Consider the following 16210-nt stretch of genomic DNA (forward strand, 5'->3'; position numbering starts at 1 on the left):
ATAGTTGTCTGAACTCATATTATTTCCTTTTCAAATCCTTTTTATTGTCAAAGCTCTGTTTATGTGCAAATCTGATACAAGTAGAATTTGCCTTTAAATAGAATTAAAAAATACTATTTTATATGACAGTTTTCACCAGGAGAACATTCAAAACACAAGAATTTGCACTTTGTTTCCTTCAGATGTTCTGCAATTGAAAGGTTTGATACACAGTCTTCCCTCTGATTGCTTTGTGCTGTATCAGGATCATGAAGGGATATTCTCTTTTGTAACTGGCATGAAGATATCATATGTAAAAGTATGTCACTTACTCGATTGGTCCCCCCAGTTCTCTGACATAGCATGGCATAGCAGTGATGAAAACTATTCTGATCAAAGTGTGCTTTCCTACAGCAATTCGTAAGTGGTACCTCTAGATCATATTCCCGCCACCGTAATCATCATTAGCCATTGCCTAGTGCCAAGGGTGGAGCAGTAGAAAAAATTACATACATTTTCTCCTTTTCCTGAGGGCACTGTAGCCTGAACTTACGTTAGCCAGACCTAGGAAACTAAATCAGGTTTTATAAGGAATTTCTTTAAAAACTGGGAAGAAAGTTTTTGATCTGTGTATCTTTTGTGGTTGTCCGGTTCTTTTGTACCTAGCAGAGATATCCTGAGGTTACTAAACAATTTAGGTTCTGTTGATAAGTGAAGCATATCAAGCCAGCTAGAATCCAGATAATTTTAATAGCTCATTAGGCGGATCTTTGGAGTTCCTGAATTCCAGTGCGAGTTGCACGTGCTCAGCAACTTTCAGGATCCGGTTCTTAATCTGTGATTGCAACAAGAAATGTCTTGTTGGTAACTTCATACATTAAAAATTTTATCAGCCCTCAAACTGATAACGTTAGGAGGCAACAAACCATGAAAATTAAAACAGTGATGATTTATTAAGGGCTGTTATTCAAGGATTGTGTTCCTTATCAGGAATTATAATTAACAAAACTGTTCTCCTCCTTTAGCCAGAAATAGCCTATAATGATTTCCAGAGGCTATTTTGCTTATGGTTTTTTTTGCTTGTTGTTGCTTCATGAAACCAAGAAATTTGCATCTCTCGTTAACTGAGATTTTTAAACTCCTTGTCATTACAATAGTGGATGTTGCAAGTAGCTTGCCAAAATCAATACCAACATTTAATAAAACCGCCAAATTTTTCTAATATCCTGACATGAGTAGCAGTGTAGTTTAGTTCAAAAGGCAACGAGCTGGAGGTCAGGAGACTGGCTTCAGTCTCAGAACTGTCACAGACTCGATGTGGGACCTCAGACAAATTAATTCCCCTTTTGGCGCTGGTGGTTTTTTTCCTCTACCACTAATGTAATTTCTGCCTAGGCTGCACTCACTCCTTAGCTTCTGCAGTACCTAACACAGCAGCTGGGACCATTTGATATCACAATCCAATCATTATATTAATAATAAATGAATTATACAATTGTAATCTTAAATTTAGCTGAATACCTGATTTTTCATTTGCGTGTTAGTTGATTGTCCCACCTGCCTCACTTCAGCTACAGTCTGGGGCATTAAAAAGCTCTCCAAATTTTCTGTCAATAAATTGTTCATTCATCTTATAATTTTAAGGTTTGAGTGATATGTGGTGTTTGGCAACTGAAATTGAGCTGAGAGCCCAGAGGTCCAAATCTCAAAAAATCATGAGCCAGTGAAATGAAATAATGTCCAGTTGGAATGAAGACCAGGCAGTGCTATTTATATACTGATGACATGAAATAGAGGAAACTAGACTTGTCCTTTGCCAATGAATAAATTGGAAGGGGGGGGGGGGGGCAAAAAAAACCCCAACAAAAATGTTAAAAGATTAAGAAAATAATACCTGTGGGGAAGAGCTAAGGAACTGGGCATATTCAGTCAAAAGAATAGCTGAGGAGAGAGGAATCTGTCTGCATGAATCTAAGAGATGCTATACAGAAGACATGAGCCAATTCTTTTCAGTCAGCAAGAACAGAGAAGTAGTAATGTGTATGAGACAAACAATGGGAAATTCAAGTTGACTATTTCCTGAAACCTGTAACATCTGAGCAGTAGGACAAGCCGCCAGCAAAAGCAGTAGAACTACCTCTTGTACAGAAGGAGCTTGCGTCTCTCTGGATTTTGCTGTTTTGTCGTCATTACCCCAATAAAAAATAACACAAGGAGCAAACCAAAGCAAAGGAGAAGAGCTAACTAAACTTTAACTTCAACTGTTTCATACTAACTAAACTGTAACTGTACTGTTTCATACAAGAAAAAACATATCCTGACTACCCATAAATGAATTCAGACTGGAAGTTAGAATATTTCTAGGCATTAAAGCCGTTTGTCTCTAGCTCACCATCCAATGTGGCAGCAGGGTGAGGTTCAGAAAGCATCCGCATAAAAGAAAGATGATGGATATTGCTGAAGTGGTGTTGTCAGGTTGCTGCAGGGACAGAGGACTTTATTATCCTGCAGAAACTTTGAATCCTAGAGCCTATATTCCTAAAACTGTTCGGGAGGGAGCCTTGCTGGCAGCTAACTGATCAGACAGTTTCACTTTTCACTTCTCTGTAAAAGGGAATGGAATTTCTTTTGCTTAACAAAAAGAGGAGCTGATGAGACACAGCGTGATGATTTAGGGCTCAGCTCTGAAAGCTGTATGTTTCAAATGGAATCTTTTCTTAGCAAGGCTTGTGTGATCAGCCCTTTTCCCCCAAAGAAAACAATGTCAATTGAGAGAGATCCACTGAGGGAAATGAGTGAATTGTAGGAAAAAATCCTACAGGGAAGGTCATGGCTATTTATTTCTGACTGGGGCCTCAAGTAGTGACTTTGAATTAACATCTGTGATTGCTGTAGCAGTAAGATGACATTGATGCACAATAATGCAAAAACCACTTCATGGTGATGGGGGCTGTGAAGGAAATAATGGGGTTTTGACACAGAGAAAAATACAACATGTCTTTCTCTAGTGCTAAGGGGTCATTTGCATGTTCAAGGTGAATAGTGTTACGGGAGGGAATCAGGGCATCTGTTCAGTCTACAACTGCTGCTGTTAAGATTCATGTTTCATAGATGTTGAAGTCCTAATTTACTCTTGTTGATACATAATAGCAGGTAGTTTGGGCTGGAGGGGAGAATATATGTTAGAAACTGTCCTTTTTTTGCCTTTGCAGTGTACCTTTGAACAAGATTTCTGTTCAGTAGCACTAATTTCTCCATTAAACTAAAGCCCAGACTCTTCTGCTTTGCACACAAATAACTGAGTAGCATGTGTTTTGCGGTGGGAGGTAGGGTAGAGGATGGAGTAGAAGTGTTAGAACAAGCCCAGCAAAGTAGGTGGCAGAAAGCACAAGCACAGCAGCTAACTTGGCCTGCCTGAAGATGGTGGGAAATCTCCAGCTGGAACAGCTTTAATGATTATATGAGGTGTCTGGAAAGTTTTGCACAACGTGAGCTTGATGGACTTCAGGACATATTGCAGAAGCCATTTATTTGATGGCTTGAGTAGCTGTTCTGCAAGGCTTTACAGGAAGAAATACAGGTTCTTCCTTTGGAGTTTTGATATGAGCTGTGATGAAGACTGGGGGGAAGTCTGGGTTTTCCACTGACTTTTAGTTTGTGTTAAACTGCCTTTCCTTTCAGGAGTTAGCTGACTTAGCTCTTGTGAGATATTACGAGCTATAGAACTTGGATTAGGAACACATCTTTTGGCCTAATGAAGAAAAGACATGAAAAGTTGGGCGAAAGTGATGAACTAAAGGCACTTTGTTTTCTTGACTGGTTGAGTTAATCCACTATTTATATGTTACTATGTTTTGCTGCTGGATGGTTATCATTGGTACCTGTGAGCCAAAGTATCTCTGGGGCACTCTGGAGTTCTTCATATGTGGATTTAATTATTTAAGTGATTACCTCTTTTAAAGTGTTGTAGTTGCTTCCAGGGGTTGACACAGGTTTCTGTGTGATGGTATGCTGTGCACTAGAAACCACTTTAAAAATGCCAGAATTCACAATGTTCAAAGCTTCTTGACTGTCAAGCAGGGGTTTTCACCATTCCCTTGCAATTACTGCCCTTTTTCCCCAAGTTTGAAAGCATCCTGTGGAAATGACTGCAACTAATATAGCTGTGATGTTGACCTAGAGAATTTGTGTTTGTACTTACAAGCAGACCAAGGGTAAGTTGTTGAATCCCAGACACGTTTACACACATGCCCATATCTGTTTGGGGGAAAAAAGTAAAAGCTCGGGACTTTGTTTTTTGGGGTTTTTTTTCTTCCACATGTGTTCAGTGTTTGCTTCTAAAGTCATTTACGTAGTTCTGCGCTGCAGTTGTTCAGCAGTGGGCCTGTTAATGCATACAATGTGCCCTTCCAGCAAAGTCTTTAAGATGTTTTCACTGTAGCATACAGCTGCCTTGGAAAGGCTTAAACTGCACCAAAAATTAAAGGATTTTTTCCAGTTCACCTGGAGGGGGAAAATGAGCATCACTTTCTTGACAGGAGATGAAAGAAATAGAGAAAAAATATTTTTGGGCCACACATCAGAGCACTTATTTACAGTAGTTCTCATCATGGCATTTAACTTACCTTCTGTTGAATTTTCATTTTTCATCTATCAGACACCTACAGTATAGAGCTTTACTGAGCAGAAAATGCAGTTTGTTCATACATTTTCAAAAATAAGATTCAGATGAATTGAAAGGGGAAACAGCAACAAACATTTTTACATCTTTTTTTTCATTGTGAAAGAAACCGTTGTTTATTATAGTAAAATAACTTTTACTTCAAACCTCAGTCTATGCATCAAAGTTAGGCATTTATAAAAAACAATAAAAAAAGACTCAGCAATTTATTCTTCAAAGGATATTTTTGTTCTACACTCCATCTAGGTAAATGTGTCCTGCTTTACAGATGAAGACAGTTATGCAAAGATGTCTGATTCAAACATTTTATTGTCAGTATCTCTCATTGATTTCCTATGATTCCTTGTGCTGAAAGTTAAGCCAAGTTTATCTGGATCAGTGCAAGGCTTGGATCATACAAGAGGTTGGACACAATATCTGCACCTAAGAAGTAATCATAGCTCAGGAGACCTGGCATCCAATTGTCTGAGGAAATAAGTGGACACACCATAAAACTCTGATTATTTTAAATGAGAGGATCTCCCGTGGACATAGATAAATCCACTGTAACTGGCCAGTTCACTTCTGACTCCTGTTAAATTCTGTATTATAAAAGCACAGTGATACTGTTTTCTTAGTTTGCTGTCATGCAAACAATGGAGTGAATTTCAATGGAAAATATAAGCTTTGTTGTCCTAACCTGGACGTACCTCTCTGTGGGAGCTGAAGTGACTGAATCTCCCTCGTAGAGCTGCAGGCTGCTGTAAAATGTCGTCTTACTGGGGAGCTGTTGCTGTTTTTTCTTCTGTTCTTTTATTTGGAAAATTCTCAATATTCCAGTGAGTCCTGGAGGCACAGACTTAGGATTTTGTAATAGGGAAAAAGAGGAATGCCTCTCAAGACTCAGCAAAAAGCTGAAGTGTTTCCGAGAGTCTCTATTTAAAGCAGTAGCAACTGCTAGTGTGAGGGGGTTTTTATGTATCTCAAAGGCTAGCTCTGTAGCTAGTAGTGTGTTGGTAAATAAAAGGAGTAGGTGAAATCATTTTATGATCTATCTGGGAAGTGGGTAAAACTTCTGTGCCAGATTGAAGGTGGCTAAACTCCCTTGCCCTTGGCACAGCTCTGACAGCAGCACAAAGGGAGCTATAAGCAAGTTACTTCAGGTTTTGAGTAACAGAAGGAATTGGAGATTAGAGATGAGATTTTCTCTGGTTTGAGTGGAAGAGGGAGGGGATTCTCACTTCACAGGCATCCAGTGTAGCCCACCATTGCTAGTCAACCCCAAGGGTGTTGAATGGGACAAGCTATTAAGAGAAACACTCAAGATGGAGATAAACTTGACTAACTACAGACTTCCATAGCTGATCCAGTCATACTGACCCTTTTAAAGGTCAGTGAAGAGAAACAGGCACTTCTGCAGGGCAATCCTTTTTCTTACCTCTTTTATATAGCCACCTTAGGATCAAGGGAATTATACCCTGGAAGTGACTGTTCCTCTTCTTTGACTGTAGAACGAGTCTAGGTAACCAGCTCAGACCAGATCTTTACAGTAAAGGAATCCACAACTCAGATAAAATCATCCCACCATCAGGCATTTGAACTAGGAAAGAGAAGGAGGCTTCTTTGAAAAGAATATGGGATGGGGCTGAGATTGTATGTAGGCCTGGAGCTTGGTGCTGTTTTAATGGCATAATAGTGGCATAGATTCCTGCCAGCCTGATGAACACACTTGCTGGTAGGCAAGGATTCTTTTCAAACCTGTGGAAAAGGCTTGAACGTCCTTGGTTTATGCCACAGTTATGCTTCTGAAAGTTGTCACTTGTCACCTTCATGTTTTTAGCTGTAGTATTGATTTTGTTAAGAAATTCTCGTTGTTCTGCCTCCAAGAAACAAATGCAAGAGTGTTCCGAAGAGTTCCTGTTATGTCTGAAAATGGAAGATTACAGAAAATCTGTTTTGGTAGCGGGTGATAGACAAGCCCCAGCTTACTACAACGAGGAATCTCTGATAGATCACTGGAGCTGGCCCTTAGACAAAGCACAGTTGGGACAGAGTTTTAATGACCAAATTTTTCTTCCAGAAGTGGCAGTGTGTGGAAGATGCCAGTGGAAAGCTCAAGCTACACAAGTGCAAGGGAATGGCAAACTTGGCAACTGCAGGCAACAGCAAAGGCACCTCCAATATTTTGCCCAAGTATTACAACAGGAATAGTGAAGACTGCAATTGTGAAGAGAACGAATACAAGCTGAGCCACGTCGGACGGAGAAAGAAACTCTTCTCCAAGAAAAGTAAGCGAACCCACTGTATCTTCTGTCTCTGCCTTAGAAAACTGTTATGAGTTTGTTCGCTAACACACATAATTGTCCTGATTTTCATGGGCATTGAATTCTATCAGCATATTTACTGTGTATCTACCTATGAAACAGTGTGCCTCATATTGGACAATCAGATTTGAAAATATCTCTGTCTGTAGGAAGAGGAGTGTTTTGATCCAAAATAGGGTCTTATATTTATGTCTTTCAAAACTGGGAAATGCAGTACACACACTGAAGTGGCAAGTAGCACATCCTTACATAGGCCATGAAACATGAACAGTGTTTTACAGCAAATACTCCAATTTTCAGTAGGTGCTGCAATGCTTGGAGCCGTTACTGCAGTAATTTAATAAGGATACGTGTGCTTTGTTACAAAAGCTGCTTGCTTCTAACATCCTTTCCTTGTGCTCAGTCAGCAGAGACAAGGCTGATTTTTAACCAGAGATCACATCCAAAGGGGATGACTGTTTCTAGTTTCCTTGGCACAGATCAGGTGCTTTTTCAGAAAGCCCATACCACTAGCTCTGTATTAAACCTTAGTCAGTCTAACATCTATATTTGAAGTACATAGTCTAATTATAGATTAAAGAGGCAAACGGCAGCACAGAATTATTATTCACTTGTAATGTTTCTTTCGTCTCGCTCCACAAATACAGAGCCTTAATTATTTAGCAGATTAGTCTTTCTGTATAATGACCTGGCACCAGCTTCAAACAGAGAGTTTAAATTGATTTTCTCCCATTATATTTGCCTTGCAAGCTGATTAGTACCTCCTAAGCTAATTTTTAGTTGAAAAAAATTATTGGTTCCAGGATTAAATTACTCAACTATACTTGCTGTTTAAATATGTGGCAGAGCAGATAATCTTTAAATAACACTAGAACTTGCAGTTCAATTAACCTTTTTTTTTTTTTTTTTTTAAGTCACGCAGGAGAAAGTTCAGTCATGGGGAGTCAAATAACAGTAGATCGAAGGCACTTAAATAAGGAGAGGAAAACAATTTAAGCAAGGGCAACATAATGCTATCTGATAATACTTAACACTTACTTAAGTACTTTTCATCTGTGTCATGCTGCCTAAACATTAACTAATTTTCACAACATTCAAGAGAGGTGGTTAAGTGTATAATTACCTTTAGTTTATGTATGAAGGAAGTTGAGGTAAAAAAAGTGAAGGTTGCTCCCTCTAGCAGAGGGATCAGAATGGTCGTTTTTTCCCTATGTTCTTCTCAGAAGAGGCAGAGTTTGTACTATACCCTTCAGCTCACTTGCCTCCTTGAACCATAAGGCATAAACTTTAGCAGCATAAGATAGGATCTTGACAATCGTGTTCCCATTGCTTGTGTCTTGAGTAAAAGAATTGACTCCACAGATGCTTTGCTTTTCCCTCTGCCCACATCCAGGGTGTGCCATACAGTGGAAGAGGTTAGCTTGGACCTATTGATGTAGACTCTTTGATTTGGTGTTGGCTATTCTTTTACGTGCACGTATCTAATAAATCCCACGCTGAATGCAAATGAGCATAAAGCGATAGAAGTCAAGGTAACATACCAAGGTTTTTCTAAACAGCTTACCTAGAAAGCTGGCTCACTGGATTGTGAATGGCAAGAGGGTGACCTGAATACTGATGATGTGTATTTGGATTTTTATGAGCTGTTTCATGAGACTTGGGATAAAGTGCAGTCTGTGCTGGGTTGCATAGTTCTGAGAGCATCTTTGGGGTCTGCTACTCAGAATTTGATGAGTGCATGGGATCATACTGCAGCCCTACTTGAATGCCAGTAAATGCTGTTCATCAGATTGAACAATGGCTAAACAGAAACTAGAAGTTTCAAACTGGACTAGGGTCACGTCCACATTAATGCTTTTGTTCACAGCAATGGCATAGTTTTGAAGGAAACACCCTGATGACTCCCTTCTATCACGCACAATAGAGATGGATTTGCAGAGAGCAATTTTGACAGGTTCTAATCTACAGTCATTTGCAGAAAACTAAATTGGATGCCCTGCTTCTAGGGTGCATCAAGTGTGTTGCAAACCGTGATGGAGGTATGAGAATTGGTCTTTCAGAAAGATTAAAACCAGTCATGTATAGTGAGAACATGTGGTCTAAAAGACCAGACTAAATCGCTGATAGAGGAGCTGGAGCACCAAATGTTTTGATAAAATAATTACTTTCTCATGTAGGCATGGTCTAGACCCATTGTCAGGTGCACCAGTGCATTTAGCAGGCAACAATTGTTCTCTAAATTGAGTAAATTTAGTTGCAAAACAGGGTCATGTCATGTACATGCCATTTGGGCCATGTACAAATACACAACTCACCTGCAAAGCTTTTACATGCTAGAAACACATAAGCATTAATATTTGGTATATCTGGGCTTGGATGTCAGGAATGTTTGCATTTGTGTGTCCTCTTTATTTTCTTTAGTATGTTTTTATTTTTATAAGAAAGATGAAACAAAGCTTTGCAGTAGGAAGAAAGTTTAAAGTAATAGTAAGCTCTTAAAATCTTTGGCTGTGTTGTGGTCTATTGTGTTTTTCTTGCTGTGGATTTGATCTCCTTTTCCTGTGATGAACAAGTGCATGTGATTAAAGGAGTTATTAAGCTGCATTTAGAGAAATTATGATAGGCCACACAGATTTGTAAACAACAAACAGAAGTGTGTACAAAGGGGCTAGTGCATTTTTATTCCAGTTTTCATGTCATTCTTTTTTCTTTTAATGCTGGAGCAAAATGACCTTCTTTGTTATTAAGGAAAAAAAAAACCCAAACCTGAACATCAGTTACTTTAAAGATAATGCATTTTAAGTAAAATTTTTAATGGCAGTTGTGAGAAACTGGATGTAAGAAAGTGTTTTGGGTTGGGTTTTTTTTCCTCTTTGAAATACCTAAGGACACAGATTCAAAATCAGGTTTCTAGAAATCCCTAGGTACATAATGCCCAAGAAAAAACACCTCTAAACTTTTATCCGTATTTCTAGACACTTGGAAGTCAAATTTTTGAAAATATCTCAAGTGTCTAATTTTACTTTGGTGTTATAGAAAAAAAAAATGCTGTTTCTCTCCAAAATTCTGGAAGATATAGAGACACTACTGGGAAATATCAAGCAGGAATTAATGAAGCCAGTGGTGGGTATTTTCCTCGTGGCACGTGTAGAGCAGAATCCTTGCATACTGGCTTATTCTATTGTCATTGTGGTGATGGAAAATACATCGGATCAAAAATACCTATGTACAGTAAGTGTCAGCAGGGAAGACCAAGAGTTCTTTGTCTTCTGCAATGTTCCCGCTGAGCAGTCATGCCCCTGCTTCGGGGAAAATGCCATACAGTAGTTACAGTTGGTTACAGTCTTCTCAGTTATCCCTGAGTGAACTGTCATTTCCAAACAATCTCAGTGTTAAATCATGAATTTGGTGGCTGCAAAATAAGTAATAAGGCTTGAGTGATGAGGATGTGAGGGAAGTTAAATATACACCCAAAGGCTGGGCATGTTTATGTCAGATACGAAGTTTATGGTTTTATAATACAACATTGCCTTGCTTTATTCAGTTGAATAATAATTTTGGATACCGCAGTTCATGCTTTCGCTAGGCAGTGTTGAAACCTGAGATGCTACCAAAAAATAGTTGTAAAAAATCAGGTGTGTTTGAGTCTCTAGACTGTCTGGGGAAATCTGAACCAGAACAGTGTACTTCCTTTCAGGCTCCAACGAAGACAAGCATGCTTGTCAAGTGGCCCAGGAAGACACAGCTGCATGAGTGGGGCACTGAAACGTAGTTAGCTTTCTTAGGCTTAAATTTCTTCGGGGTCCATTTCCAGACTCAATTCTGAGGATGCAACTTGTCAGCAGTACCATCTGTAAGACAGTTGGCTTCTGTAAGACCAGAGGGAGAGAGGCATCGGGACTCATAGAACTTGCCAAAGCCGAACTTTAATAACTTGAAAAAGGGAGTATAGGTGTTTTGGGCCAAATATTTAACAGCCCTAGATCTACTTTGTCTGTGGGTTGTGTACACAGGTAAATGAATTGGAGAGTAAAACTTAAACCTGCGGGAGGATCGACTAGTAAGTATTTAGACGTTGGTATTTATGCCTGCGGTGCACTTTGCAGGTGGGAGAGCACCGCACAGATGAATATTGATCCTATTAAATATTTTAACCACTTCCTCTCAAAATAATGGAGTTTGGTACTAATCACAGCGCTGAGTCAGCACTGTGGATAGTAAGTTGCGATCAAGCAATATAAGAAGTCCTTTATGAGCTGTCTCACTCCAGACCAATTTGTACTTTGTAAGGCTGGGTTAGTTTGTCTGCAAGGGAAGAGTGACTCCTGGCTTCTAATTCTTCAGGGATGTGTGTAGACGACAGTTCCCTGCAGCTATCTGCTGAGGTCCCAACATGCTGGATTGGCATATTAGACTTGGAAGCAGGGTAAATTGTTAGTTGGCTGAGCTTAACAAGATGAAATGAGAGAACAATTAAAGAAATGGGAGTTTATACTTTGAATATAATTGTTAGGGTGCAGCTTTTTGGAACTTCCTCCTACTTCTGAACAGATGGGAGTTTCCTTCTCATTTAGTCAAACATTTCCTGAATGGGTGCCTGAAATAGAGTTGGTCTTTTGGTTTGGGTTTTTTTTTCCCTTCGGCAGTGACTCACCTGGCTTAATATCAGCAATAAACTTTGAACCGCAGGTGGAAAATGTGCAAAGCCAGACAATCCAGCTGGTATTCTACTTTCTGTGTGTGGCGCTGACAAGAACATAGTGCTTGGACCAGTTACAGGTGGGAGGAGATGTTTATTTCTCTTCCCACAGTCTGCAAAATGGCTTTTGAGATTTTGCAATCCGTTTAGAATTAATGTAGGACTTCTTGAAAAAAGTCACCCTGCGTTAATGCCGAAGCATGCCATTTGACATGAATATTTGTCAATTTTGGTTGTTCTACCTCCCATTCCTTTTTTTCTCCCCTGCTTGTTTTGCTGTGGAGATTATCGCATAGAGAAAGTTGTTTTTTCTGTGGAGCTTGGGATTGCAAGAAAGATTGATCTTCGCATTTGGCACATTGGTTGAGTTTTCCCCTTACCAGATTGCAGAAGGAGTCCCATTCTTGTGAGATGTGCTGTGTGTTTCAGCTCTGTGTAAAGGAGGGGTGACCAGAGGAGCCAAGGGACTGGATTGTTTCCAGTAACGTCTTAGATGACTTGAAGCCTCACATATAGAGCAAAGACTCAGGCACTGGACAGGGAGGAGAAGAGAGGCTATGGTACTTAGGTTGTACTTTTTTCTCAAGGAATAAGATGATTATGCTTAGTGTAATGAGCGACTCTCAGCAGTCGTTGGCAGTGAGCAGGAAATACAGTCAGAGAGGGACCCCATCATACAGTAGGGAAGTTTAGATATGGATTTAGACTCCATAACTAGGATATATTTGTGCCATTCCAGACCAAACAGAAGAGGAGCTCTGGGGATTTGGTCCAGGACAGAGAAATTTGGAAAGCAGTAATGGTGAAAATATCAATGAGAATCTTATACTGCATAGTGACAATTCCTAGCAAATGTTTCATTTTGCCTTTGGGCTGCAAATGCAGAAGCAAGGTCTGAGGGAGTGCATAGCACTGGAGAGTGGCGCTTTGTGTAGAAACTCACTGACTGGTCTGCACATCAGTAAAATAATTGCAAAGAAAAGAATTAGATGTGGATAAAAGTAAAGATTCAGATATTAATCCCTGTGGAAAAAATCAAGCATCTTACCCTGAAGAATGAGCACAGAATTGAGAAAAGGCTCAGGTTGAACACTGGGAATACTTGGGACAACTTCAGGGAAGTGTTGCAGGAATCCTAGCACTGGAGCATTGTACCGTGGACAGTAGAAAACAAATAGAGAACCAGTCTGTAAGGACGACCTAAGACCTTGCTGTCGTGACCTGTCATGGTTAGTTTTTAAAGTCTTACTGCCATCTAGTGACTCTTGGGGGGAAGAGCAGAGTCTTCTTGAACGAGCTGTTTGCTCTCAAAGTGATACTGGACAAGTACATTTTCTTTCCCCTCTGCCATCCTTGCGCATTTGCATTATATCTGCCCTCTCTCTCATGCCTTAAGGTATCCATCTATCCATGCAAAGGTAATGAAGCAGCAGCTCTGAGGACAGCTGCAACAAACACCATTTGTCATCCAGTTAATTCAAATTGTCACAGTATGGGCTGGGTTTTTTCTCCCAAGAACCACAAAGAGGACCAAATTGTAACATGCTGTTTCTCCCCCTCTTAATCCTTTTGCTTCCTTTTCCATGCAGAATACAAACCAAGCTATGTCCGGAATCGCTCTATCCGTTCTGTATCTGTTGAGCTGGATGGAACCATTTATAACTTGGGTTTAGAGGATGGATACCAACCAAGAAACATCACCAAGCGGCACAAGATGCATAGGGCTGTTCTTCGTGAGGAGGAAGACAAAGACGTGGGGGAATACAGTGGCACTGGTGGCATTGCAGAGTATACAGCCCCTAATCTAATAAAAGTGACTCACAGGTGGGTGCACGTGGTATATTTCTAAAAGCTTTTGCTGCTTAAGGGGCTGCTTTACATAAATGGGTGTGTTCACTTGTGATAAGTATATTGTGTCCGTTTTGGATACCCAGTCTAGCTTCACTAAAATTCTTATTCTCATCTGTACAACAGCTTTCGGGTTTGTTTTAGTTTTGTCATGTACAGAGGGGCATGAAGCTACTGAAGAACTACAGCAGTGCTTTTATGTCTTCTGCACTTTGGAGACAGTCGTCACTGATCAGTGCATGTTTCCAGTGAGGACAAGCAAAGCTGTTTGCAACAGTTGTGTGTGTACCTACGTGAAACCAGGAGAGGCTCTACCTGTAGAAATCTCAGTGTGCAGCAGGTAACCTGGCCTGTCTGAAGACCAAAGGCTCTAATTGGAGTATGACCTAGTTTCGTGTCATTGGTTGCTTTGTATTTCAAACACCGAATTAGTCCTAAGGGAGGAAGCTTTCCGTAGCCAGTGCTAGGAAAGGAAAATCTGTATTATGAATGAAGTTGGATGGACCCAGGAGCATTGGGAAATGGAACATACTGAGAGAGAGGTGAGGGAATTGTCTGGGCACTCTAATAGCTAAAAATCTTTTCCTCAGTGTGCAAGTCTAGGGACTTCAATTGTACTTAATCAGTTTAGTCACCATTTCTGCTTGTGAATTATCAGGAAATCCTCCAATCATTATTGATTACATGCATTAAATTGTTTAATGAGTAGCTGATGTAAACATGCATGAGCCAGTTAGCTGCTGTTGAAATCTGTGGTTTCCATTTGACTTCTGTTTATAGGGTGAGAGACTCGCTAATACGAGGAAACGTAGCTAGGTTGACATCAGAGAATTGTGCCCTCTTACCCCAGCTCTCATGAATGTTCAGGACCCGTAAATCACTATTTGTGCTTTTCTTCTGGAACAAGTTAAATTGATTTTTGCTGCCTTACTGGGTGAATCCCAAATCCATACAAGGAACTGTCAGGAAGGTTGTGTATAATTCATGAGGAGTCCCCCGGATCACTTGCAGAAAAGAAGGCAGTGGGACAACATGCATGAGGTGGTTAAAAGAAAATGGAGGGGTGTTGAAAATACTCAGCTTTAATTTAAACAAGTATTCAAAAATTACTACGTGGTTTTTGTTGACCCCTAATAAACTTCTCAGGTAAATCTGTCAAGTGTTTTTTGTTTGTTTTTGAAAGAATTTTAAAACCTGTGTTGCATTAGATGTTAGTGAAACGTAAGTACTTAAAATTGTCAAAGGGTATTTTGCCTTTGAAGTCAGGGAGATATCTTTGAAAAATTTTATCCCTTTTGTAGAAAACAGCAAAATTTCTTTGTTTCTTTTTTCCCCCCTTTTCTTTATGCTGTAGTAATACATCTTATAAAGAAGTACTTTATCCTTGCCCCTACCCCTGTATCACTTAATTATGCATTGGGAAATTGCTTCTGAGTAATGGTTTCTGTGCTTGCTAGTTAGTAGAGATTATTTATGTAGACAGCCTAATGAATAAGCAAGAACTCTGTGCAGCACAATTTACATATAGAAATTAAGCAGTCAACAGGTTCTGCTTGATAGGAATATTCTCCTTGAATTTTTCTACTTCTGAAAAATTTCCATGGCAACTCAAACCCAAACTTCTTCCCTAGCTCATAGCACACTCTTCTTCTCTTGAATGAACATTGGTTTTTTTGAATTCTGCATGTCATTTCCAGTCTGGCTTCTCATCTGTCCTGGAGTTGTGTTATTAAAACCAGCTGTTTGCATTGCTCTGTATGTGTGTATCCACTGTAATAAACATTGTTTGCTTTCCCATGCCAAGGTGCTATATCCTGGAGAATGATACCGTTCAGTGTGACACAGATCTGTACAGGTCACTGCAAGCTTGGAAGGACCATAAACTTCATATTGACCATGAGGTCAGTGATGTTATCAGTCATGCATTTTCAGTGTGTGTTTTTTAGCGTGGTTTTCTGTGAGCTGATAGGATCATGCTGACTGTGTTTGTGTCTGTCTGCCTCTGGGTGTCTGTGTCCCTCCCTGGAACCTTTTGAACTTGCTGGCTGATTTCAGAATAGGTATTTCAGAGACAAATAAGTTATTACAGGTGTTTGAAGACAAGATGCTGAGTGGAGGAGAGAACTGCAACTGAAGTGACAGCTGAGAAATGTCATAAGCTTTATGAGATAAATGAGAGACTTGTAAGTGTCCCCATCCTGGGAAAAATTTCATCTGGATCTCTTTCACATCTTATTAGCCCTGCTCCCCAATGTACCTCTCAGAAAGAGGCCTTCAGCTGTCAAACATAAGCCCAAGGAAAAATGAGCTTCATTAGCTTCGGTGCTTCTAGAATTATTTATTTTGCTTGCTCGTGTTTAACCCTTGCACTTTGGAATTGGATTTGTTTTCCTTAGGCTTGTGGATGTGAAGAACCTGGAGGTAATTTGCTCTATGAAATTTGCCTATAAAACTTAATCTGACATTTTTGTCACTATATTGAAGAATATAAGCTCAAACCCTTCACACATGTTGTGTATGAAAGAGGCAGTCTTCTAAGGACCAGATAAGGGTGGAACAAATGGCAAAGGGAAGCATAAAGGACCTCCTGTAATCTCTTAACAAATGACATGAATTCACAGCAAAGTCCTATGTAAGAACTTGTTGGTTGCCTTTTATGGTACAGATTGACACGTAGCAAGGCAGGTAGATACTGAAAAA

General features: G+C 39.8%; 1 protein-coding gene across 11 annotated transcripts in view; it reads left to right on the forward strand.

The window, feature by feature from the left end:
• SULF2 (sulfatase 2) overlaps window positions 1-16210 on the forward strand; it is a 169392-nt gene that overhangs the window by 142502 nt on the left and 10680 nt on the right. For all 11 annotated transcript variants that reach the window (XM_076351662.1, XM_076351672.1, XM_076351666.1 and 8 more), the window contains 3 exons: window positions 6720-6927; window positions 13252-13486; window positions 15315-15411. In XM_076351662.1, coding sequence (XP_076207777.1) covers window positions 6720-6927; window positions 13252-13486; window positions 15315-15411 — 540 coding nt within the window. The remainder of the gene's footprint in view (window positions 1-6719; window positions 6928-13251; window positions 13487-15314; window positions 15412-16210) is intronic.

This window comes from Aptenodytes patagonicus, chromosome 14 (assembly GCF_965638725.1).
Source record: "Aptenodytes patagonicus chromosome 14, bAptPat1.pri.cur, whole genome shotgun sequence".
Classification (NCBI taxonomy): Eukaryota; Metazoa; Chordata; class Aves; order Sphenisciformes; family Spheniscidae; genus Aptenodytes; species Aptenodytes patagonicus.